The sequence below is a fragment of the Sander vitreus genome, chromosome 17 (genome assembly GCF_031162955.1).
Source record: "Sander vitreus isolate 19-12246 chromosome 17, sanVit1, whole genome shotgun sequence".
Taxonomy (NCBI): domain Eukaryota; kingdom Metazoa; phylum Chordata; class Actinopteri; order Perciformes; family Percidae; genus Sander; species Sander vitreus.
The window spans coordinates 18,408,557-18,433,297 of record NC_135871.1 but is presented as its reverse complement, the minus strand read 5'-3'; the positions used below and the strand labels follow the sequence as shown (position 1 = coordinate 18,433,297).

Here is a 24,741-nt window from a genome sequence, read left to right as displayed (position 1 = left end):
ACACTATGTTGTTTCACTACTTAATTGCCTTACTTAGCCTCACTGCTTTTGTAATGGGTAATTGGTTGTCATGACAAACACCCAGTCTATTCATAGCTCAGAGGCTTTTGCAAAACCGCTCTGAAAAAAACCCCATTTGAAGACAGGACTTGAAAGATTTCTGATGCAAGTTTTTTGCGACTCCGAAAGCTACGAATACATTTTGGCTAAAAAACGGCTATCATTCCCTAAAAATGAATGATAGTCGTTTATTTCTCTTCTCCCCAAATAATCTGTCAGCCTGATGCAGGGAGACTCCTCAGGACAAATGGACAGATTTTGGTTACATACAAGTAAACAATTATTCAGTATGACTAAGAGCCCTAATAACATGTCATATTGAGAGAGGACTAAAGCATTCTGTCTCTGCTAAGAGAAGCTAAAGAGATTTCCGGGTGTTTGTGAAAAAGAAAAGCCACACAGTAAATCATTGTCATTAGTGTCAAGCTGATATAATGCAAACGCACTGAAAAGCATTCCTCTACTGGGGATTTCAAGTGTTTTTCTTTGCGAGGTGTAGACAAAGTGTAGTCATGACATGTAAGCATCAAACATAGCATTCTCCAATACCCCCCAGCCATGTATTATCTAAACACATGCAGTATTTGTGCTACAGGGAAGTGAATAGACAAGACTGTGAGATTCAAGTCCCAATCATGTAACTGAAGGAATGAATAGAGGATGTATTTTGTTGGCAGCCCTCATTGATTTCTCAACAAGGTTAGTGGATATGTTCATATTTTCAAAGCTTTGTGAGACCCAGACAGGGCAATGCGTTCATACTACATAAATCAAGAGACTCTAAAGAGATTTTTTAATACCTCTCATTCTGTTAGAGTAGGATTTTATCGGTTAAATTATATAGATAGGGTGATATACAGATTTTCATAATTCTGGAACTGGACTGTTTGTTAGCTGATAGTAAAACTGGTAGTATCCAGTGTACTGATAAAAAGTGTTCTAAGTACATTATTTACAGTATGATTACAAGTTCGCTTAAAGAGCAGTAGTTCCTTTTTGGATGCTTGAGGTAACAGAACAAGCTTTAAACATTAGCACATTATCACCTCATATAGGCCATGGTTGTTGTGGTGAGCATGTTAGCAAACAGTTTTCTATTTACACATCCAACAGACAAGCATTCATCCATCACAGGGCTGACGCATGGAGACATACAACCATTCACACTGACATTTACACCTGCAAGCAATTTAGAGAATCGCCAATTAACCTAACCTGCATGTCTTTGGACTGCATGAGGAAACCGGAGCACCCGGAGGAAAGTCACACAGGCATGGGGAGAACATGCAAACAGATGACAGATTTGAACCCAGAACCTTCTTGCTGTGAGGCTAAACACTGCACTCCCATGTTGCATGTTAGTATTTATTTGGAGTAATGTCTCCGGCCACCTGATGAATGTAAGTCCGATTAACTCAGGCCTGACAATTTTATGTGTGCTTGGGATGGCAACATTTTGAGCCTATACTGACATGTGTACATTATTCTTCACTGCATTGTCTTATAAATCTAAGTCTAAAGATAAAATGACTTGTAACTAATTCCTGTAAATTTAATTATCTTATGGGGAATTACTCATGCATTATCCACGTGCTTAAATTCAAATCCAGATATTTGATGATCGTACCTTTTTGCAAGGATATCATTTGGCTAACAACACGGTGGCCAGTGAAATGTTTGTTTCATGCAGACGCATTGCAAAGAAGCTAATTAGTAGTGGAAGGAGTCTGACTGACAAGATAAACCTTAACACACTAATGATTGGATGATTTCTTTCCGCATAGAGATGACATACACTGTCATTTTATTATTACAGTTAGCCACTTACTGCACCTTTAATTATGTATTTATCATCCTGTATATCTGTAACTAGTCTCAGAATGAGGTCTCTTGATTTGCATTTGTTGAAAATTACAGGCTAATGGCTGCGCCTAATTTCCTCATGATGTCATTCATTTTCTGTCTTTTTCTTTCAGCTTTATGACCTTTTAACCTACAATAACTTTATTAGCCAATTAAAGATGCTTTGCTGCTTTACACAAAGCATCTCTTTGATCATGATTGAAGGTCCTCTTACACACTGCTAAGCCCCCAAACACCCACACCCTTTGTCACACACACACACACACACACACACACACACACACACACACACACACACACACACACAGTAGCCGTTCCCTAAATCTTCTGGTAACCACGGTGACAGGCAAAACAGAGGGGAAAAAAGAATGGAAGGAAGTGGATTTCCTTGAATGGGGAAGGTGAGGAGAGGGTTTCCTTGCGGAAAGGAGGTTTATTCAGGTGTGATGGAAATGTATGCAACCGTAGCGATGAGGAGGAAAAATGGAACAACATGAAAATCCTCAATACCTCACCCCCTTCACATTCTGAAAAGACGTACCTAACTCTTTCAGACGGTTTTCTTCTTCCACCCGCACACACACTCTGAGACACTCTGAAGAGTATGTTGATCCTTTTATTCTGAGATACAGGTTCAGAAGTAATGGATACAATGGGGGTCTGAGTTGTTTGAAGGGTTGAACACACAATAAATGAAATTGTGGTTTCTTTGTGTGGTTGTGCAGGTTGTGTGACAGAGAAAATGGGTGGAATTACACTAGCTTGTGCAATTATATGAGTCAGAGATGTAACACAGACAGAGAGAGAAAGAGGACAAGGGAGTAAGATAAATTAGATAAATAGTGAAACAGAAAGAATATCCTTGGAGCTGCACTTTCTTCCTTGACAAATATCTTAGCACTACGCATGACTTGAACAGTTGGTGCTCACACATTCTTGACACAAACCTGTACTGACAAATACATTTTCAAATGTAAAGGATATTAATCAAGTAAGAAGGACACCGCTGATCCTCAGGCTTTCGCAGTGATTGATTCATGCTGACTGATTGATTCATGCTGACTGATTGATTCATGCTGACTGATTGATGGATTTAGTTTAAACAAGCAGTGAGCTGGCATTTTCTGACACCCTTGAAGAAAATCTGCACCGACAAACCCTATCGTTCAAGCACCTCAAAGGCACTACTGATTAGGTTAGTCACAATCATCACTCCAGAGGATAATAAATGAAGTTTTCTGTCTGTCATTGTCCTGTGTAAATACCTTCTCTCATGGGGACAAAGTCCCTTGTTGTTTGGAAAGAAAATTAGCTGTTTTATGAAAAGCATTCACCCAAAGTCATACCACATCTGGGGACCATTATGTTTGCGCTTGAAATGTTCTTCTAACCTCAATCTCAATCTTTTTTCATTCCCACATGAATTCTGTTCAATCTAAGGTTATGTATTTTTTTCAGAGCTAGGCAAGACTCGCTTATTCTTCCAGTACACTGCTCCGGACTGTTTTGTTTATTCAGGAACTTCTCTCACACAAATGTAAAATTATCTTTTGCTGCTGATGTTTCTCTCCCCTTTTTATAATTGCTTCATCTTTGTAAAATAAGCCAATACAGTTGATGGAATCAAGAAGTAGGCTCATTAGACGTTTTTGTTTCACACTATTTGTTGCATCACGCAAACATGCCAGATGTGAGATTTTGGGATGTTAAAAATGACTCCAAAATGTCACGCTCAGATGCTAACTAGACCTAAAGCTGTTGATTTCTCAGCTTTACAGGGTGCTGTGTTGCTGGGTGTAGAGGTGTGAGTGTGACACCGGATGGAGAAAAGAAAAACACATCTACTGTGGCCTGCGTTTGCCAGCTGCGCCTTTAAGCTCTCACACACACACACACACACACACACACACACACACACACACACACACACACACACAAACATGCACACATGTCAATCTCTTCTGTCACGGTATCCCTGCCTGTCACCATGGTAACGCCCTAAAACTACAGCTGTCTGATGGAGGATTGACTTTAGACAGGGTCTGTTCGAGCAGGGAGAAGAGAAGACTAAAATATTTCCTGATGCATTTCTGGAAGTAATTTCAGTTCAGAGAAATTGCTATCTGTCTCGAGGTGATATTGGAATGAAATTGGCGTCATTACACAATATGTACAGAGGAACTGGACGCTGAATTCAATGGTTATTACTAACCAATGCCCCACAGCTCACCATCTTTTGCAGTTGCATGTGTGTGTATGTGTAGGAAAATCCTCAAAATACACAAATCACAGCATTTACTCCCTCAGACATGTCCCAGGTATGTTTTTGCTGAGTGACATTTTGTGGTAGATGTCCCTATTTGAGACAGTTTATATTGATCTGGGCTGAGAAGGGGACAGGAGATTGATGGTAATGTGTGACAGCCCTATTTCCTAAAATCGTAAGCCTGCCTATCTAGGAATGCCTCAGGTAAGACAGAAATAAACTAATGGAAATGACCTGTTTATAGTGGCCAACAAAAACAATGCTTGCAGCAGTCATGTAAGAGAGAATTTAAATGAATTTAACTGGCAGCTCTCTTTCTTTATCAAAATAAAACATCTTTGGATCTAATTTTGTAAATAGAGAATGTTTGATTGAGATGTAACATTCATCACTGTATCTGGGTGGGTGCTGCGATACTGTGATACATACAATTAAATATCAATTGCTGACATTAGGAGAAACTCATAAGAGGTAAAAACAGGAGGGTATACATCAAAAGGGCAACACATCGAAGTGATACTGGTGATACAAAACCAATCAAAAAGAGATTTAAATCTTAAAACTTGCCTCACCAGTGCTGCTGTAGTCATTAAACTAAGTTACCTCATTTATCTCATAAATCCCTCATTTATCATTTGTCTTAGATCCATCTCATTGATTCTACACCCTACACCAACATTCAGCATCTCACCTGTACTAATGCTCCTTGTTAGATTCATCAAAGTTAGTTTTGAATGGTTTGTACTGTACAATTAGTTGTTGTTTTTGGATGAGTGTGTAAGAGAGGGGATTGAGGTTTGCTTAAGAAAATAGCTAACACGACTAATTGGGTATAGTAGACAATGAATAGATTTCAGGAGCAAATATGCCTTTGTGCAATTATTTCTCTATACATTTCTTTTTTAAAAGAGAAGAAAAGCAGCAAACTTCTTTCCCTGCTGGTTTAGAATGAATCATAATGTGCTGCGTACAATGCAGGTCGTTTTCTGAGAAAGCTTGACACTGCAATGAAAAGGCTACATAAGGCATCATAAATTGAATTTCATAATATAATTAGAGAATATATCTTCACAGCAATTCAAAGTAAGTTACTAGATGTGTCAGCAGAAATGTACAATAACATTGCAGTTACCCACCCTAAACAGTCAAAGTAGCAATCTGGAGGGGGAAAAAAAGTCTTATATTTTCAAATAATCAACATTTTGTATTGACATGAAAAAAGGTTTATTGAGCAAAGTGTCTTGTTGAGACAAAGCGAGACAGATAGGTGTCAGACTGTGGGCTTATGGAGAGCTGAGAGTGTCCAGGTTTGTGTTCCAGTTGGAGTCAACACCACAAGATGTAATGAGACATGGTCTGACACACTGGCCCAAGAGAGGAACTACTCTCCCTTATGAAAGCCAGAGTTACTAAAAGCAAGACTTGAGAAGAAAGAGGCTTCAGTCTGTCATGTCTTAATCACAGTAGAAGTCTGTGTTCTGAAAAAAGGCAAAACAAAATGAATAGCATGAGATTAATGTTGACAACCACATATTACTCCAGAAAATGAATAGAGAATGAAAACAAGTATTCATCTCAGATAGTGTCCTATAAAAGAGACAAATATGCTCACAGATGTGGGAATCTTAACCGTGTCTTCTTTAAACTTCTGTGTCTCATTCACCATAGGTGCAGGGAAGTATCCAATGATGCCAATCTGGTCCACATACCGCTCACTGTAAACCTGCCAGTGAAAATGACATGGCCTTTCTAACAATCTAACATGCCCCACATTTAACCTCCCTTACTAAACTTAAAGTAATTGCAATGCTTGTTCATTTTAGCTACAATGAAACTGAATATTTAAAAAAATGTCTTTCTTGACATTTTGCTCTAGTCAAAAAGGCTAGAAAGTTCTTATTTGTTTGGTAGAGCTGCTGTACATCCTGTCTTGCATTTGTAACTGATTGTAAGCAGCACTACTAATAAATAACATGTAACAAAAATATTCACATACACTTCCAGACCAGAATACTCCAGCGCCCTCCTCTGGTACGAGTTTAGAATACACATAGACCATCTGACCCATCTTGATGTTGATGAATCTGCAGTCAGGAGCTATGAAGTCATCCAAGGCTGTGGCCATGGAGAGAACATCTAATAAAGCACAGAAAACAAAAAGGAAAGGGAAATATAGATGGAACAAACTATTTTTTTTAAAGTTATCAAGCAGATGCATTTTATTACATCATTTTTAATACTGAACCGTTTTCAGGATACACACTGCTGAGTAGACTTACGTGAGCATTCTGCATCTCCACAAATCTTGTTGTCTGCTAGTTTATCCATATAGACGGCCCTCGCAGTCTGGTGCAGAAGTCCCACACAGAGCAGAATTACCAGTGGACAGTTCATGCTGACCGAAAGAGCAGAACCAAGAGTGTTGTGTGTGAGTGCGGATATGAACGTGGACATTTGCAGGAATTTAAGGCTGTAAAAATCCCATAACAGTTCTCTCAGCCAGGACTGAATGGGCTGAGCTCCTACATCAGAGGTTGCCTGACCAATCAGTGTAGACCTTCAGAAATGCAACACTATGGAAGTATTCATTTCCCACAGGGGAGTTGGCTGACTTTTCTCAAATTCCAGTCCCTTAGCAGGAACAAGCAGTCACAGTTTGTCCTGAGTACTGTAAAAACAAAAATGGAACTAAAGCATGTTTTTCTTTCAACAGGTCTTTGTAGAAGTGTCTTGAAGTGTTTGGACAGACTAAAATGTCCTGCGATAAGCAGTATAATAACTGTTAAGGTATTTGATGTTACTAGAAGTAAAATCTAAAGATAATCTTGAGTAAAAGTGCAAGTGCAACTAATATCCAGACTCATTTGCAAAACAAATGTGTTAAACAAATGTAACCAAACCCAGTAGGCTATAAGTAACATTTACAAAAGTCTACACAATCAGGAAGTGATTGAACAAACTAATGGAGTAATGAAGACCCACATTAAAATAATGTGTTGAAGATTTTGGCCAACAAATGTGTTAGTCATTCTTAATGTTGGACCAATGTAGTCAGATTTTCAACCAAACACCTTATGGCACTCTTGTCTCCAGCTGCACCACACAAGAGTCTATCTTTCTGTTTGTTTCTATGGTTGTTTTTGTCAGGTGAAACAATAACAGTCTCGCAAAACCAATATTGTTCTATAATGCTGATTGATAGACAAGATAATAATTGTTAAGCAGTAGGCTATAACATTGGTGGATACGCCAACCTAAACTCTATGTTGAGGAATAGGCCTGCAGCCTTTAAAGGGTGCGTAACAGAAAGTGAAAGAATTTCAACCACGTCAAACTGATCACACTGTAAACATGCCTTTTATTGAGGAAATAATGAAGCAAAACCTTTATGATAATAGTTTTGTATACGTTTGTATGTTTCCACAAAATCACTGAATATGAATATAACTGAATTAGTAAAGCCTCTAAATGTTAACTGTTAAGTTGATTACACATGTTTCGATCTTGGCATCATCTTTTGTAAGCAACCTGTCAAAGTCTTTGTAAACAAGTTATCTTTCCTTTTTCGTCTGATGCAAAGCTCTGTAAAACGGTGTTCATCTGGAGTGTATACGTTGTTAGAACCTAGGTAGTTATGCGGGCGGGGTTTAAACCTACATGCAATCTGGTGTAAGTGAGAAAACAAAGAGAACCGCTCACTCGCGCTCTCCAGTTGTTCAAATCAGGCACAACCCCTTGACATTTAGCACTGTGACGTAGGCACTGAACTCAAATCGACGTCGGACGGTGCTGTTATTGTTCGGTTTGAAGAGTTTGGGGTGGCCGGTGCTTTGTTTTTATTTTGGGGGCTTTAAGCTACCACTAGCAGGCTAATTCCACTTAAATAACACCACCTGCTTGCCTGGGCTGAGGTTTATTTTAATAATAAAGCATCATTTTATCCAAGTAGTGGTAAGCTAACAAGTTATTTCCCCAAAGTAGCTGATGGATGCGCGGGTATCGGAGTTATTTGGCTCAGGAAATGGACACTGCTCTGGATCTCAAGGTGTTGCGTCCAATGTCAATCCGGGAAATGGCTACGGGGTAGCCCCCAAAAAGGCTTGTGTAAAGAACAACAAGAAACCCAAGACTCGATTCGCTCGAAACTTCAAACCAAGCAATAACACCCCATATCTACCTCCAGAGGTAAGGCTGAAATTACGCGCACAACTAACGTTAACGCTAGCGTAGTCAAGCTAATATGATGTACGACCCATAACATAGTCTGCTAAAAAACAATGTGAACTGAAATGGGAGTTTATGTACATGTTAAACACTAATAATGTATTAGTGAATTGCGTTCCCTGTCGTCGGGTTAACTAACATTATGCCCTGACTTGCTTTCGAACCGGTGTTATGTGGAAGACCGTTCCCTTGTCGATATGTGCTTCCACTGACACGTAGCTAGCTAGTTACTAACCTAAAGGAACATGAATGAGATAGGTTTATTCGGCTAACATTAGCATCTTACAATATGTCATTCACTGTAGTAAGCCAAATGTGTGTTTATTAAAAGCCACTTGCTATAACGCTATTGGGCTAGTAAGTTACTTTGCTTGCTAGCAGAGGAGAAACAGCTGTGTTTGTAAATATCTTGGGGGGGGGGTGTACTCGGTCGACCTTTATCTAGCTAATGTTACTATTACCGTCCCTGACATTCAATCAGCCCAGGACTGTGTAACTTGCTACACAGTAACACAATATTACCGTGATCACTTGTTTATAACGTTATTCACATAACGTTAAACTTAAACTCACTTTTACGTGACCATTAACGTGAAAGAATTACGTTGACCTCAAGCTACCTGAAGTTCAACCTAACATATAACGTTAGCCAAAAAAAAACATGTTAGGTTTAGAATCATATTGAGTAGTAATTAATAATAAAGAGATAAGCATCATATTGAGTAGTAATTAATAATAAAGAGATAAGCAGCAGTATCCTCATAGCACTATGGTCATAAACTCCTAATGTTTACCGGACAAGTCTCGACATACTCCGAGGCTCAGTTGTTGTTTCAGCTGATCTCCATGTAACGTTAACCAACTCCACTGTCCTGCAGTGATCATAAGTGTTAGTATATATTTGGGATACTTTTTCCTACTTGAAGGGATATTGACTAGTTAACCTCTAAATGTATTTTGACATTTACACATGCCTGTGCTTTGTCTATAACACATTAAGTAGCTGTGTATTAAGGCTAGCTAAGCAGCTAGTCAGTTTGTATAGCTCTCGGTGACAACCTATTCACAGAAGTGCACTGACCGCTCATTCAGTCAGATTGCTTTTCTTTGTGTCTTTTAACAAATCAATAGCCTGTTGTCTCACTTCTCTACAGTCTGACAGCTGTTGTTCCTGTTCTGTCTCTGTCTGTCTCTCTTTGTTTTTCTACCCATCTCTTAGGCTGAAGAGGGAAATATAGAGTACAAGGTAAGCAAATAAGCTGTCATGCAAGAACTATGCTGTTCAAAAGATATTATGGGGTCCTTTAAAGTGAGCTACTTGCTTCATATTACACTATAAGGCAAGCATGTTGAGGTTATAAGTGTAGGTCAATCATCATTAGAATAAGCTGTCAGTAATATGTAGGTAAGATGTCAGGATAAATTCAGTCTTACATGATCTACCATGGAAAACAAATACCACAGTGGATTAGCGAGAGCATTTTTAGCATCTGGAGTCTGGACAGTTGCTTCCCCTGCTTCATCAACAACACTTTATTTCAGATTCGTAATAGCCCCAGCCCTACGGTAATCATTTGTCATGCTAGTTATCTGCACTAGACCTAATTAACCACAGACTAAACCCATTCAACTTTCCACAATCCAGGTTTAAATTCGGCACTGATTTCCATAGTCTTTCCCTTGTCTAGCTAAAGCTGGTGAACCCAACGCAATACCGCTTTGAGCACCTGGCTACACAAATGAAATGGCGACTGCAGGAGGGCAGAGGTGAAGCTGTTTATCAAATAGGTGTTGAGGATAATGGCATGCTGGTGGGACTATCAGAGGAAGATATGAGGACATCACTAAAGACGTTGCACATGCTGGCAGAGAAGTAAGTCAAGATATCAAATTGTCACTGTTTGACATCAAGTTATACAGTAACCCCCAACCAAAGAAATTGTAAATTAAAACGTGCTATTAAAAAGAAAGCCATTGTCCATAGGCAAGCAAAATGGCAGTGTTTCTTTTTCTAACAGAGTTGGAGCCGACATTGCTGTTCTCAGAGAAAGAGAGGTGGACTACGACTCTGATGTGCCTCGTAAGATTGCTGAAGTTCTCATTCGCAAGGTGCCAGATGACCAGCAGGTTAGTAGGGCTACTGTGAAGGCATGTTGTTTTTTTTGGTTGTTGATCTGTTTTGTTTTTTAATCGCCGCTTTTTCTTTGTGTTTTTCCTGCAGTTCTTGGACCTGCGAGTAGCTGTACTGGGTAACGTGGACTCGGGCAAGTCCACTATGTTGGGTGTTTTGACACAGGGTGAGCTGGACAATGGACGGGGAAGAGCGAGGCTTAACCTCTTCAGACATCTACATGAGATCCAGACTGGACGCACTTCAAGCATCAGCTTTGAGATCCTTGGCTTCAATAGTAAAGGAGAGGTGAGAAAAGATCCAACGCCAGAGAATAAATGTGTTCCCTAGTTATGTACTCCATACATCCTTTGCTATAAATAGCAGCACAAGTTAAATACATTACGTTATGGTTACCCTTATCGAGATGTTCAAATAGATCAGACAAGACAATAGGGTTTTGGTAACAGTGATATAAAGAGGAACGAAAGTTTCATACAATGTAATATTGATGTCATGCGTCTATGCTTCTACAAGTAATGTTAGTGACTTATATGTAGCCTGAACTATACTTTCATATAAATAACTTAGGAACGTGTCGGTATGTAACTAATACCTTTACACAGATATGATTACTTTTTTCCCTAGGTTGTGAATTACAGCGAGTCTCGGACAGCAGAGGAAATTTGTGAAAGTGCCTCTAAAATGATCACATTCATTGATCTGGCGGGTCACCACAAGTACCTGAAGACCACCATCTTTGGACTCACCAGCTACTGTCCCGATTTCGCTATGCTGGTCGTCAGCGCAAATACCGGCATTGGTGAGTGTTAATTGATTAGTTTTCTAATGATTGTTTTAATTTTTGAGCGCCATCTTACGTCAGTTAAAATGTACTGTAGTGTGTCTGTATGCACTTTATCTTGTCACTTATCTATTCAGATAAGACAAGCTGAAAGTGGATCCGTCACAGGAACACAGGCTGGTAATTGACACTTGCAGGGTCAGTCTGACAGAGAGCCTTTGTTTGTGTTCACCTGTAGTAGACTTGGCCAGCTGTGACTTTGCAAACATGTGATATTTGAGCTTATGTAACAGACCACCATTCCTACCACAGCCGCATTACCCCTCCTTCTCATCCCTGCCACTACTCAAATATCTCAAATACCATCCATTCATGTCAGAGTCCTTTGGCCCACTGGGGGTAGCTGTGTGCTCCGGCCTCATAGCATTAAGTTAAAAATTTCAATATCGACCCCTCCCTTTTTTCACATAGCTGGTTAGACTAACGACAAATGAAATCCCACAATGCCTTGCAAAGCGATTCGATCACGTCCCTTATAAAATTAATGTGGATTTATTTTGCATTGCGACACCTTTAGGGGGTCTCTATTATCACTGGCATTGCATTTGAACAACTTATTTTATTGATGTATTCTGTGTTAGGGCATCATATTCTTTCACCAACCCAGACCTTTTATGATAACAGCAAGTGAGACTAAGTGCAGGAAGCTTGTACGATACCGAGGACTGGGGAGGACCTACTTTAAAACCTGAGAAGCTGAAACTCGTGGGACAGGCTAGGCAGTTTTTGGCTTTGCTTGTGAAGACATATTGTTTGTTTACTCTACTGTTTGTTTACTTTTCTTGCTGTAATAGTAGAACACCATTTGATTAAGTGTGTAAGATTTTGTAAAAACAAAAAAAAAGCTGTCTGAAGTGGGATTTGAATCCACGCCTCCAGAGGGCACTGCAATCTGAACACAGCGCCTTAGACCGCTCTGCCATCGTGACATTTAAATGCCACTGATAACTCTGCCAGATGACTGGGTGGAGGAGGGGCCATTACCGGCACAGCAAGTGGACCCTGATAAGAACACCATTTAAAGCTTATGACTGTCTGTAAAGAATCTTTGTGTTTTTTGTAAGCAATAGCCATAAATAACATAGGGTTATTGATAAATTTGAAGTTATGTTTTGTTTTTGCAAATGGCAAGGAGACATGTAGATAAAACCGGAGCCAACAGCTTACAGCCTGTTGGAGTTATTAGGTGAACTATATTCAGCTACTGTTGCTGTATTGCTAGCAATGTTTGGATTATTTGGTGTTTGAGTTTAATTCCAAGACCTTTGTTTCATTCTAAACAAAGTTAACTAACAAATGGTACATTTTCTTAATAATTTTTGCGTTGTTTAGTGGTAAACAATAAACATTGAAACAAAAGTGATGTCGCCTACTTGCAATAGTAGAATAACACACAGTAGGCGTTGCTGGCGTTGTGTGGGTGTCTGTTTTAAAATAGGGCATACTGGGGGAAATTGGGTCAAGAATGAGGACTGTGTAAAGGGGACACAGTGTCTGCAACCCAAGAGCAACAGCGTTATTTATGAAACGGGGTAATGGATCTGTGTAATGCATAGGGCTTGTCTTAGGTTGTATCTGTGACAAGCCAAAAAGCCAACAGGTGGGTAATCATCTTGTATCGTTCTGTGATGCTTTACCAAATAGCTTGGCACCTGCATGAGGTATGATGGACTTAGATTTTTCCTATGCACCTTTACCTTGGATGCACTGGGGAAAAAAACACCACTGGCAAAACAACCTGCTGCTCAGCTGAGGAGTATTTTGATTCTTAGTACCCTTGAACTCCTTTGTGATGTAGGCCAACTTGAGACCTATATCTGAACCGAGACATAATCTACTATACATACACATACATACCTATATCGCTTTCTCTCACACAGTCAGCTTTGTTGACAAAGGAACACGATCCACCATTACCATTCATGGTTTAATGCTCCTGCACTAATATCCCGTCTACTTCCTCCGATGGCATAGCAATCCTATGTCATGGTAAATATTACCTGCTCTTATCAGTTTGTGTACATGCTCTCTTGACCATCAGACTGACATATAGTGCCAGCAAATAAGCAGTTATCTTAGGGCCCAACAGTCTATCTATCTTTATCTTGGATCCCCATTAGCTGTTAACAATATAGCAGCTATTCTTCCTGGGGTCCACATAATTTCCCCAAACCCTAACCCATTTGCATAGTACACTGGATTCCTTCCTGATAATTTAATGCTAATTGATCCCCGTAAGAACATAATGTGCAATACCTAAAATTAACTTTGTGTTTGTGCACTTGTGTGTAAGCACGTTTGATGATGTGAATTGGTGCAGAGTGAGGTGCAATGAATAGATTCAACTTTAGGAAACCCTCCGACTAGACCTACTTCCTCTCCTTCGTCTATTCCAGCTGGAACGACACGGGAGCATCTTGGACTTGCCATGGCCCTGAAGGTGCCCATCTTCATCGTCATCAGTAAGGTGGACCTCTGTACGCGGGCCACAGTGGAGCGCACTGTGCGGCAGCTGGAGCGTGTCCTGAAGCAGCCGGGCTGTAACAAGGTGCCCATGGTTGTAAGCAATACAGACGATGCTGTCACAGCAGCACAGCAGTTTGCCCAATCACCCAAGTATGAAACTACATATATTACATAATTGAATGTGTACATGAACCGTTTGTTTTGTAGTGATGTGTGGGCTCCTTCTATAACTTAAAACCTTATAAGAATATAACGTAGGGACTAGCCAGTGATGTTTGTGTGTCCTGATCACATGCTTGTGCTCTCCCTGGCAGCATCACACCCATCTTCACCGTGTCCAGTGTGTCTGGAGAGAGTCTAGACTTGCTCAAGGTCTTCTTCAACACCATCCCTCCTCTCAGCAACAGCAAGGAGCAGGAGGAGCTTATGCAACAGCTAACTGAGTTTCAGGTATGTCTGAGATTAAGTTTATGAATAAATCCAAGTGATACACTGGCATACAAACACTTAGATGCAGTGTAAATACATAAATATTACATATACATGATTTTGATGTGATTGACATCTGTGTGCATCATTACAGGTGGATGAGATCTACACAGTGCCAGAGGTGGGGACTGTGGTGGGAGGTACTCTGTACAGGTCAGTGTGTTGGAATGCTTACTTCATGTTCATCTATTCAGCTTGCATTTTATTTTGTTTAGCGTGGACTCTCTCTCTGACCCACTGTTTTCTTTGAATGTGCAGTGGTATTTGCCGTGAGGGAGATCATCTTGTAGTAGGGCCCACAGACTCAGGCCAATTCCACAAGTTGACCATCGGGAGCATCCAAAGAAACCGCTCAGCATGCAGGGTACTCAAGGCCGGTCAGGCTGCCACACTCGCCCTGGGAAATTTTGACCGCTCACTACTACGCAAGGTCAGGCACTTAATGTTGGTGCCAAATTTGTCAAAACTCTTTCTTTCTCCCTACACCGTTTGCCCATATCAGTATTTAGAGGAGTAGGAGGATTTCGAAGAGTGTGTTTTCCTTGTATTTTCATGTAAATAAATGTCTCATTTGGTACTTCATCACTGATTCATATGGGAAAAATAATACATGTTATCCTGTTAGACACTGAATTCTAAGCTATGTGTGTACATTGTCCATGTGTTTTCCACTTACAGGGCATGGTGATGGTGAGTCCGGAGATGGATCCTACCATCTGCTGGATGTTTGAGGCTGAGATCGTGCTGCTCTTCCATGCCAAGACCTTTCACAAGGGCTTCCAGGTTACTGTGCACATTGGCAATGTGAGACAGACCGCCACTGTGGAAGCTGTATATGGCAAGGTTAGTTCATCCACCGAGCTGCAACTGTTCCTGTCTGAAAGTTGTCCCCTACTTCTAAAACCTGGGCTTGTTATATCCCAATGTCAAGCAGATTATGTCTGACATTTGGTTTATTCTTAATGCTGTCTCTCTTTTTTTTCTAATCTTATGATTCATCCCCATACCACAGGAGGAGCTGAGGACAGGGGAGAAAGCAGTGGTTCTCTTCAAGTTCATCAAGCACCCAGAATACCTAAAGGTGGGAGCTAAAGTTCTCTTCAGAGAGGGCGTGACTAAAGGGATCGGTCACGTCACCAAATTGCAGCCCATTGCCCAGTACCGGCCATCCCAAAGTGAGGATGACGAAGCCTGATTTTCTCAGAGGAAACAACAGAAAAAACCGTCCCACCCAAAAACGAGGTGCTTTATATAAACATCCTCCTGCTTTCTCCAAAGGCCACTCTATCCTGTTCATTATCTCTCTTGTTTTATCACCTTTTTCTAACGCCTTTTTTCACCATCCTCCTAATTTTTCTCCCTCATCTTTTTTAATAACTCCTGATTTATATTAGCCTGCTTTTTGGTGTTGAGGTTAAAAGAGTGTTGCTTTTCACGGCACTGTTAAGAGGAAACCCCACATTTGCTTAGCAACATCTACCAAAGTGATATTGACTGTCAAGAACAACACAATATTGCAAATGGCAACTAGGAAATGGCCTACACACACACCTACATTGAAGTGCTGCTTCCACAGTTTACACCTACAGTAGATGCACTCCTAAAACACTTACACACTGAAACATAAATGCCAGTGTGGATATACCTTTGGCAGATAATCGTTTACAAACAGTTGCAAGTTTGAGATGCTTGGACATTAAGGTGTAACCTGTATCACCAATGTCATTGTTGTCATCACCCAACAGCAGCTTGTCTATGTGACCAGCATAGTGCCTGACTGATAAGGACAAGCCTCACTCTATTCAAATACTCTTAAATCATACCCTTTTCTTAGTAACCGCTAATTAATTATGTAAGATAATAGTAAAAGCATTAAGATGCTTTTGTGGCTCTCCGACACAGCTTGTCAGTTGAATATAAGCTAAACCACCTTTTATTTCAAGCTATAATATTGCTGACAATAGCACTTAATGAAGTTAAAGGAGAGCATTGCGAGGTCAGCAAAGTTAGAACTTGACCAGCATGTCAGCATGCCAAGATAACTCACATTGGCATCACCTTGTAGGGGGTTTTGTTATGTCACGTCTGTGAGAATTATGGGGGTTTTTTTTTACTCACAAATAATGCCTCACGATAGTGCAGTGAGACGGTAATTCTCTTGCTGCCTGTCTTTCAAGTGCTTTAGTTACTCAGGTCCGTTTAGATATATCCTATTAGACAGCATTCCACTCTCACAGAACCACTCCAGTGGAGCTTTTTGTTGTTGACTTGGGGGGCGGGGGGGGTTGTAAAGCTACCCACTGATACAGCTTTATTTTAAAGCAATTGTTTTAGGTACTTGATGCCGTCTCTTCACTGAAGTTACTGATGTCACTAACTTTGAGTTCTCTTTTTTAATACAGTGCCTAATGGAACTACTGTTTGAGTAGTCTACCATTACACCCCTAAGTTTTACAACACAAAACAAAAGAAAAGTTGGTGCTACTCCTTAAAACAGCTTTTGATATTTAGAAGACAACTTTTGAAAATGAATGTTTATTGCTACTCTGTGTTCAAGGCTGCTGTTGGCCATATCATTTGTTATAGCATGTTGACGTGACTTATACACAGATTTGTTGTCAACTGAAAGAGGACAACTGAAATGTGTCCTGTTCTGTTGCACCCACGTTGTTATGCACACCTTGTGTGCATTCAAAGAGAGGAAAACAAACGCATTTCAACCAAAATATTTTATAGCCTTCATAAAGAGTATCAGGTGTTGGGTTTGTTTTAATGCAGGTATTTTATATATTTCTAGTAGTTCCAGATTTTACAATTTATTCAAACATGTTTTTCACTGTTTTCGCAGTCTTCTTAATGACACATACACATCTTCACTTTTTTTGAAATCACGTTTAAGATATTTTCCTTTTAATTAATAGTATATTTGGATCATTATTTGGGTGAAATGCAATATTTATGTACAGATCAAATTTGTGTATCATGGTGTACATGAATAAAAGTTGTATTGTCTCTTTAGCAGGTGATTAATGGTGTTGTCTTTTAACTAAAACACAAAATTGATCAATGTTTTCAACCATGTCATCATATACTCAGTGTTTTTTCTACTGGCTCACGTCACAAAGCCATGACTCACACTATATGAGTTTTAAAAGTTTTATTTAATTTCCATGGTACTGTTCCTACTAATCTGTTCCCCAGCTGATGCAAGACAACGCAAGAATAAAGTCCTTATTCAGCTGTCTTTTAAAGCTCATACCTAGAACAATAGGCTCAACATGGTGAAAAAGTGAAAACAAAACAGGACGACTCCGCTCTAACGGTGCAATTGCTCTCATCGTACTGGCTATCATGCATTTTATCAGTATTTCAAATATATACTCACTTTCTGTATCTTTTAAGCTCACAAGAACTTTATATTCACACTTAAGTGAAGATTTCTGCACTTTATTCAACTGATTACTGGCATCTGCTGGCACATCAGACATCATGTACATGACTACAAAATGTTAAAAGTATATTTAATATATGCTTGTTTAAAAATTGTTTCCTTAAAGTATTGCCTTTTCCCTTTATAAATAAAAGGCATATGTGTAACGAAGTGCATAAATAGACCCCTTCTGTAATTTGTAGACATTCTTATAAAATAAATCACAATAACTGATCGTTGAAAACAAATCACAATGTATCCTGTTACAAAATGGCTTTTCATTCTTTAAGCAAATACATTGACTTTCTTTGCACATGTTTGTGATATATATATATATATATATATATATATATATATATATATATATATATATATTATATATATTATATATATATATATTATATATATTATATATATAATATATATATATGCTTTCTCAGAACTCTGTATTTTATTTAAAAAGGCAGCTCTACAGCACATCTTAGCTCCTCTTGAAAAAAGAATCCAGAGTGCCCGTACTCCCACCTTGGGACCGATGCCTTTTCGGTTGTGGCCCTGTCTGGCCTTTGGTTTTAGCCTTGCCACGTGAAGACTGGGGTCTGAGAGGAGTTAGAAAGACATTGGAAGAAGAAGAGACGATGGAGGAAGAGGAGGAGATGGGTGCTGAACCTGTTGATGAAGAGTGCGAATTCTGGAGGTCCAGGGCAAAGTGATAGTCATTGTGTTCAGGCATGTCCCAGACCAACACCTCCTGGCCACAGCGTTCACAGTTTAACAGGTCTTCTCTGGCTACACTGGAAGGATGACGGTTTACCTCTGAAAAAATGTCCAGTTCATCCCTTAACTCTTTACATGGTGACTGCTGAGATGAGCTTTGTTTTGCCTGTAGCCCTGACACAGCAGCAACAGTGTCTTCTGAGTCTTCTTCATTGTCGAGTCCAGGCTTATGTCCCATTTCAGGCTTGTTTAATGCCAAGGCTAAGGCCTCTGTGCTTCTTTCAAGATTCTTTCTGTGGAAGAAATAGGAAATGCCAGAATGGTGGCTGGCTGAAGCATTTTTAGAGTGAGAAAAGGGTGAAAAGGAAGAAACAGGGCAATTGATATCTGCCTCCAACTGACTATCAGTAGCAGAGGTTTTGTGAGAGGAGGAAGATGGGAGAATCCCTGTGGAGCCTATATCGTCGCCGTCCTCCTCATGTAGATCTTTTGTAACCTTCAGTCGTTGTTTCTCAGCTGCCTTTTGAAAGAAGGACTGGATGGTGCCATGTTGTTTGCATATGGAGTCATTTTTCAGTTCAGAAGGTGGCTGGATGGAGGACTGAGTGGTGGAGAAAAGACTCTGGGTTGCAGTGACATCACTGGAAAGAAAGCCAGCAATGCCCCCTGCTGATGGAGAATCACTGAACTTGCTAGCTGAGAGGTGTAGCAGAGTGAGGGGTGGAGTCCTGGGGACATGAAGCAAGACGGAGAAGAACCAGTCACACAGCATTCCTTCAACTAGTGACTTTAAATATTTCACAGTGTTCTCATTCTAATTACCATGCTGCCTGGTGGTTTCCTGCTGTGTTTAGACTCTTGATAATGGCAAAGCTGTCACTGGATAGTTTGGTCGCTTCGTAGCGCACTAAAGCACAACAGCGAGAGAAGCTGCTCGGCCTCTTATCCCCAAGCTGACGTACACCAACCGTCAACGACTTAGCCACTCGACCATTCTGTAAGATGGGGAGAAATTACAAGCACTGATGAGAAACCAGTTCTATTACTACTACTATATATATAACATCAACGGGAACCCCAATTGAGGAAATAGGTAGTACTGCTGTAATAGAGGAAAGGAATATATGTCACAACCACGGATATCTCACCACTTCTCTGTCTTTGGTAAGCCTCTCCTCCAGCTCAAGGGCCAGTTGATGAAGCCAATACTGTACCTACACAGAGGTTATTCATAAATGAACATGAAAACAATGTTGCAAATCATAAAAGGAAATAATGTCTAAGATTGCACATTTGTTAACAGTATTACAAGAATGTGTCATAATCCCATCTTCCTTACACATCTAGATGAAACTACATTCTCTCAAAGTTGAATCACTTCCAGGCAATTCAAGACAAAAGATTGGGTAATAATTTACATCTACATTTACTTCCTTACTTACTTCCTTCCTTACTTACCTGCTCTTTTGTAGCCAGCGATGTCTTCCCAGGGAAGTTTTTACTGCAGCCGATGGACTTAGGTAGCTGTCTGGGTTTCACTGCTTCAAACTCAATCCCCCGACACAAGTCATACAGCCACTGGCTGCAAAGGAGACGGGTTCAATGGTAAATGTGGGTTGTAATAAAGTGTTATAAAATGCTTACAGTTCAAGTCCAGTTTATTTCTATCAAACAGGTTTGTCTTTGTAGGAGAAAATCTTTGCCCAGAGCCATTTTGTTCTATAAGCATGGGGCATCAAATATGCTGTGACCAGAGACAACCGGTGAAGTAAAAGAGTAATTACAATATATAAGGAAGGCTATGTTAATCAAAGTGTCAATTCCACTTAAAATGTGATGGTCTGACATAATAAATGCAAAGACCTTTGTTCACCCGTCATCTTATGACACTTGACTTTGAAAGGAATAACTGGCTTGTCTTACCCTGTCTTTTCTCCAAAGTGCTGTCCCAGTTGAGCCTGAGAGAAGCGAGTCAGATCTCCCATGTTCTCTACTCCCAGAGTTTCTGAAATGGAGGCACCCAGCTTACCCCCCAGGTTACGACTGCGCAGGTGAAATAAGCGATGCAAGAGTACAGTGTATACAACTTTTGTTTTTACACTTCTATGTTAGCATGAATGTTCTTTGCGATGACTAAATGATTCATGGCAGAGTAGTGCTTTGAACTCACATTTTGCTGATGGGTAGAGAGTTGAAAAGTTCTGTCACAGAGTCCAAAGGCAGAACAGTTTGTCGGTTAGGTTTGTTCAGACCACAAGCTAGCTTGGACAATACCTGAAAGAAGTAGGCAGTAAATAATGACCACAGCAAAGATAATTGATCTTTAAAGTATTTATATTATATATGCACAAAAGAGGTTTTCCCTACCTTATTGTGCGATATACCTGCTGAACAGCGGAAACCTGTGTCTTTCTCCACGGCTGCCCTCATTTCCTCGACAATGAGGGCCCCCACAGTTAGCTGCAGTTCTGCAGGGCTCTGTTCTCCTAATAGAGGGGCTGGTAAGGATGCCAGCCACTGATGGAGACCTCTGGACCTCTGCTCCTCTGGGGACAAACATGATTGTTAAGGGGATACAGCCTACCTGAGTTTTGGGGGGTTTGTTTAGTGTCAACACCAGCTTATTGTGCCCAGTGCTGAAGCAATTAGTTGAGTAATTGATTAGTCAAAGTTTGGTTATAACCTACCTTTATCCAAGGCAGCGTCCTCTGCAGATGTTTCCTGTTCAGGTGAACTTTGTGGGTACCCCTGGATATAGGTCGCCCTCAGCAGGTGAGGCTCTATTTGTTGATAAGTCATGTTTTCTAGCCGCTGCTGGACCGCAGCAGTCAGATCCATGTAGGCCTCATCAATGCTGGCTCTTTCAATCACAGCGAAGCGAGACATCACCTCAATCACTTCCACACTCGCTTCCCTGTAACTACACAGGGGTGAGTAGGTTATTTTACAATTGGTCACAGGAGTGGAGGTATTACAATATTTTTTACCATACTCATCATATTAATAAAACAATAGTTTTATAATAATAACTTGGATTTATATAGCGCTTTTCAAGGTACCCAAGGTCGCTTAACAAATAGGGTGGGGGGGTTAGGGGTCAAAGGACTTAGTGCAAAGAAATGTAAGGTGCTTTTTGAACATGGGCAGGGATGGGGCAGAGCGGACGTGGAGTGGTGGACTGTTCCAGAGTGTGGGAACATTGGCAGAGAAAGCCCTGTACCCAAAAGTCCGCAACCTGGTGCGAGGGGTATCCAGCAGGTCCTTGTCAGAGGACCTGCAGGGAACGTGACTGTGTGTAGGGGTGGAGGAGATCTGTGAGGTATTGTGGTGAGAGTCCATGGAGAGATTTGTAGGTGAGCAGGAGGATCTTGTAGGTGATGCGTGACTTGATGCTGTTGGAGGATGGGAGTGATATGCTGCCAGGGCTTGGTGTGGGTTAGAACCCTGGCAGCAGAGTTTATGGCACAATCCCAGTAACTGTGAATAGGTGTAGAGGTAACGCATTATCATACATCACCCGCACTTACTGTGTCAGGTCCGCCTTGCCATGAGACTCACGCACTCGTGCCACCTGGAGATCTGGGCACAGTTTCTTTGCATCGTCCACCCACATGTTCCTGGTGACGCCATGGGCCCTGGCCTCGTAGCTCACAGCTATGATACTAACAGAGGATGACATTCATTTGAGAACCGTATTTTTAAGTCATGTTTACAAACCGTCAGAACATGTTAATAGTAAGTCCAAGGTGGTTATCTGTGGGAGAGGAGGGCAGATGAATTGCTGACACAGAGACAGCAATTTATGGTCCATGCAACTGAACACACATTCTCATGCTGTCCAATCACAGCATTGACTGGGAAGGAGTCAAGATGTCAGTGGACAGCCTGAGAAAGTTCAAGGAGGCCATTCACATCCAAAGCCAGAGACCATATTTGAACAGAGCAAGAAAGGGGTTATAATCCCCTTTCAGTTTAGTAAAGACAACTTTGAGATAACTGAAACGTGTGGAAAAGCCAGTAAGTGGACCTTCAGTTTTTTTTTTCAAATTTTCTGTCAAAGTACCATTTCTAAGTTAAAGAATGAACTTTCACATTTAACTTAGATCTAGTAATTCTGGTGAGTTATTTCCTGTCCTCTCATTTATCTCATTCTGCAGCTTTTTTTAAAGTTTTATTTTCTGGTATCTTTAGCATGCACTTGTCTGATAATACTCATGTACTCTATTAGTTCTGCCCCTATTACCTTTCAAAACAGACAGGGTGCTTTGGCAACAGGGAGTCGCTATGATTATAACAGTAAAGCCTAATTGAACAGAGTTTTGAGAGGTTTGCTTTCTTTTGACTTAAATGCACTGCTGTCTCAAGAAACAGAACACACTAACGTTAAGCTACCGAGATAACAACAGGCATATATGATCCTGCTTTGAGAGACAGTCTCCTCGCTAGCGGTTTCAGTTGCATTGATCATAAAAACAGTGTCTCTGTGTCAGAAACTCACCTGCCTCCTTTCCACGTCTTGTACTGGGCCACCACACAGGGAGTGTTCCTCAGAGCTGGATTGAGCCTCTGTTCCACCTGGACGTAAAAGCAGTCCATGTCTACTAACGCCACCACTCTCTCCTTTCCGTACTCCATCACCAAAGAGGGGAGTCGGTCAGCGAGAATAAAATATACACCCAATGACTGGTGGTGCTGTTAAGTCACAGCTCTCACCAGCTTGCTAAAGTTAAACAAAACCGCCGAAAATGGTTTTCTGTCGCTTCGTATTTTGCGCAAGTCATTCGAAGGTACATCATTCGTCATCAAAAGTCGACGAGGACGACAACAGCGGTTATAGTGGTGAGGTCGTCGTTCTGTCTCAATAACGTTACGTCGTAAAAACAAAACAACAAAATCTGTTGACTTTAGGCTAGTAACGTTGCACCTCAAAAATAAATTTTGGACACACTTTGTTGAACTGCCATGTTTGGTTTGGGATGCATTTTCTCTAATCAGAGAAAAAGTCATCCACAATAACCAAAGACACAAAAGCAAAAGGTAAGAAATTAAGTAATACCCACAGTAGTATCCGTCAATTACTTCTAAGGTTAGCAACATAAAGTACACTGATAGAAATATCCATTTTATTTCTATGAGTTCACAATTTTGTGGGGTCTGTACATATCACTGTAGGATAATGTAGCAGCTCTGTCCATCTCTTTATTGGATTTGGGTAAATTTGCACTTAAAATGTTTTGGGTGCATTTACAGCTTAATTTAGCTTTTATTTTATTTATTTGTAAGATAACAGCATGTCTCAAGTTTTACCAAGTTTGTGCTGGTTACTTGTGCTAATGTATAACTAGTTACTACTAATGTATAATATTAAACATAAATGTTCACATATTGTACCAGAGTAAACTTAAAGCTATTATAATCGTCAGTCCTTGTTCAGCTTTATGCTGTAGTTAGAGTTAGTCAAATAAAAGTGTAACTGTACAGTGATAGGTCTTGAGTAATGTTTTACTAATGTGACTACAAAGGAAGTAAATAAAACCTAGTAACTACCTATGAAATGTACTATAGTCCATAAAAAATATGACCAGCTACGTTCAGACTGCAGGCAAAAGTGGCCCAACAACCAAGGCAGATTTGAACATGGGCAGGGATGGGGCAGAGCGGACGTGGAGTGGTGGACTGTTCCAGAGTGTGGGAGCATTGGCAGAGAAAGCCCTGTACCCAAAAGTCCGCAACCTGGTACGAGGGGTATCTACATTGACTTTTGTCACAAATATGCGCCGGCGGGAGTTAGCTCTAGACACAGACAGTAAAATTAAAAACTTGACTAGGCCTACAAAATGGAGAACAGTGATGGAGCAAGTCAATGGAGGGAGAGTGAGATGTTAGTGTATGGGGAGATACTTCAATTCAATCAAAACTAAGGATCATACTGTAACTGCTCCGTTTAAAAAAAAAAAGCAAACAACGCAGTCCCACCAGTCCTAGCTTTGTCTCTGCATCCACACAGACCTTTGTAGTGAATTTGCAGCCATAACCCCGCAAAAGGCCAAAATAGCCAATTTGGCTCTCTTTCTCTTCGTTCTTCTCCTCCTCAGCATCTGATCATTAATGTTACGGCTGCCATTACACAAACATTTTGAAATAAAAGCGAAAATGCTTACTTCCTCCATAACCTCCCTAACTTTAGTGCAACAGCGTGCTGCGTCTGATGTCATTGTTATTGTTCTTTTGCGCATGCGGGTCAGTTCGAA

General features: G+C 40.5%; 3 protein-coding genes across 3 annotated transcripts; 1 reads left to right on the top strand and 2 right to left on the bottom strand.

Annotated features, from left to right (window-relative positions):
- Positions 1 to 5,373: 5,373 nt before the first annotated feature.
- On the bottom strand, positions 5,374 to 6,734 carry LOC144532316 (otoraplin-like). The gene is made up of 4 exons (XM_078273009.1): positions 6,469 to 6,734; positions 6,186 to 6,325; positions 5,802 to 5,912; positions 5,374 to 5,667 (listed from the first exon to the last, which is right to left on the bottom strand). The coding sequence occupies exons 1-4, from the start codon at positions 6,641 to 6,643 to the stop codon at positions 5,644 to 5,646; spliced, it is 450 nt and encodes a 149-aa protein (XP_078129135.1). The 5' UTR covers positions 6,644 to 6,734; the 3' UTR covers positions 5,374 to 5,643.
- A 1,212-nt stretch (positions 6,735 to 7,946) lies between these two features.
- On the top strand, positions 7,947 to 17,361 carry gtpbp2a (GTP binding protein 2a). The gene is made up of 12 exons (XM_078272902.1): positions 7,947 to 8,374; positions 9,633 to 9,659; positions 10,102 to 10,286; positions 10,432 to 10,540; positions 10,635 to 10,832; positions 11,172 to 11,346; positions 13,785 to 14,004; positions 14,169 to 14,304; positions 14,438 to 14,496; positions 14,602 to 14,773; positions 15,022 to 15,186; positions 15,356 to 17,361. Exons 1-12 carry the CDS (start codon positions 8,174 to 8,176, stop codon positions 15,536 to 15,538), a joined length of 1,830 nt encoding a protein of 609 aa, XP_078129028.1. The 5' UTR covers positions 7,947 to 8,173; the 3' UTR covers positions 15,539 to 17,361.
- Positions 17,362 to 18,195: 834 nt separating this feature from the next.
- On the bottom strand, positions 18,196 to 23,248 carry polh (polymerase (DNA directed), eta). The gene is made up of 10 exons (XM_078273705.1): positions 22,989 to 23,248; positions 22,018 to 22,152; positions 21,178 to 21,410; positions 20,858 to 21,036; positions 20,661 to 20,764; positions 20,414 to 20,533; positions 19,949 to 20,072; positions 19,639 to 19,704; positions 19,313 to 19,485; positions 18,196 to 19,218 (listed from the first exon to the last, which is right to left on the bottom strand). The coding sequence occupies exons 1-10, from the start codon at positions 23,123 to 23,125 to the stop codon at positions 18,255 to 18,257; spliced, it is 2,235 nt and encodes a 744-aa protein (XP_078129831.1). The 5' UTR covers positions 23,126 to 23,248; the 3' UTR covers positions 18,196 to 18,254.
- Positions 23,249 to 24,741: the final 1,493 nt, after the last annotated feature.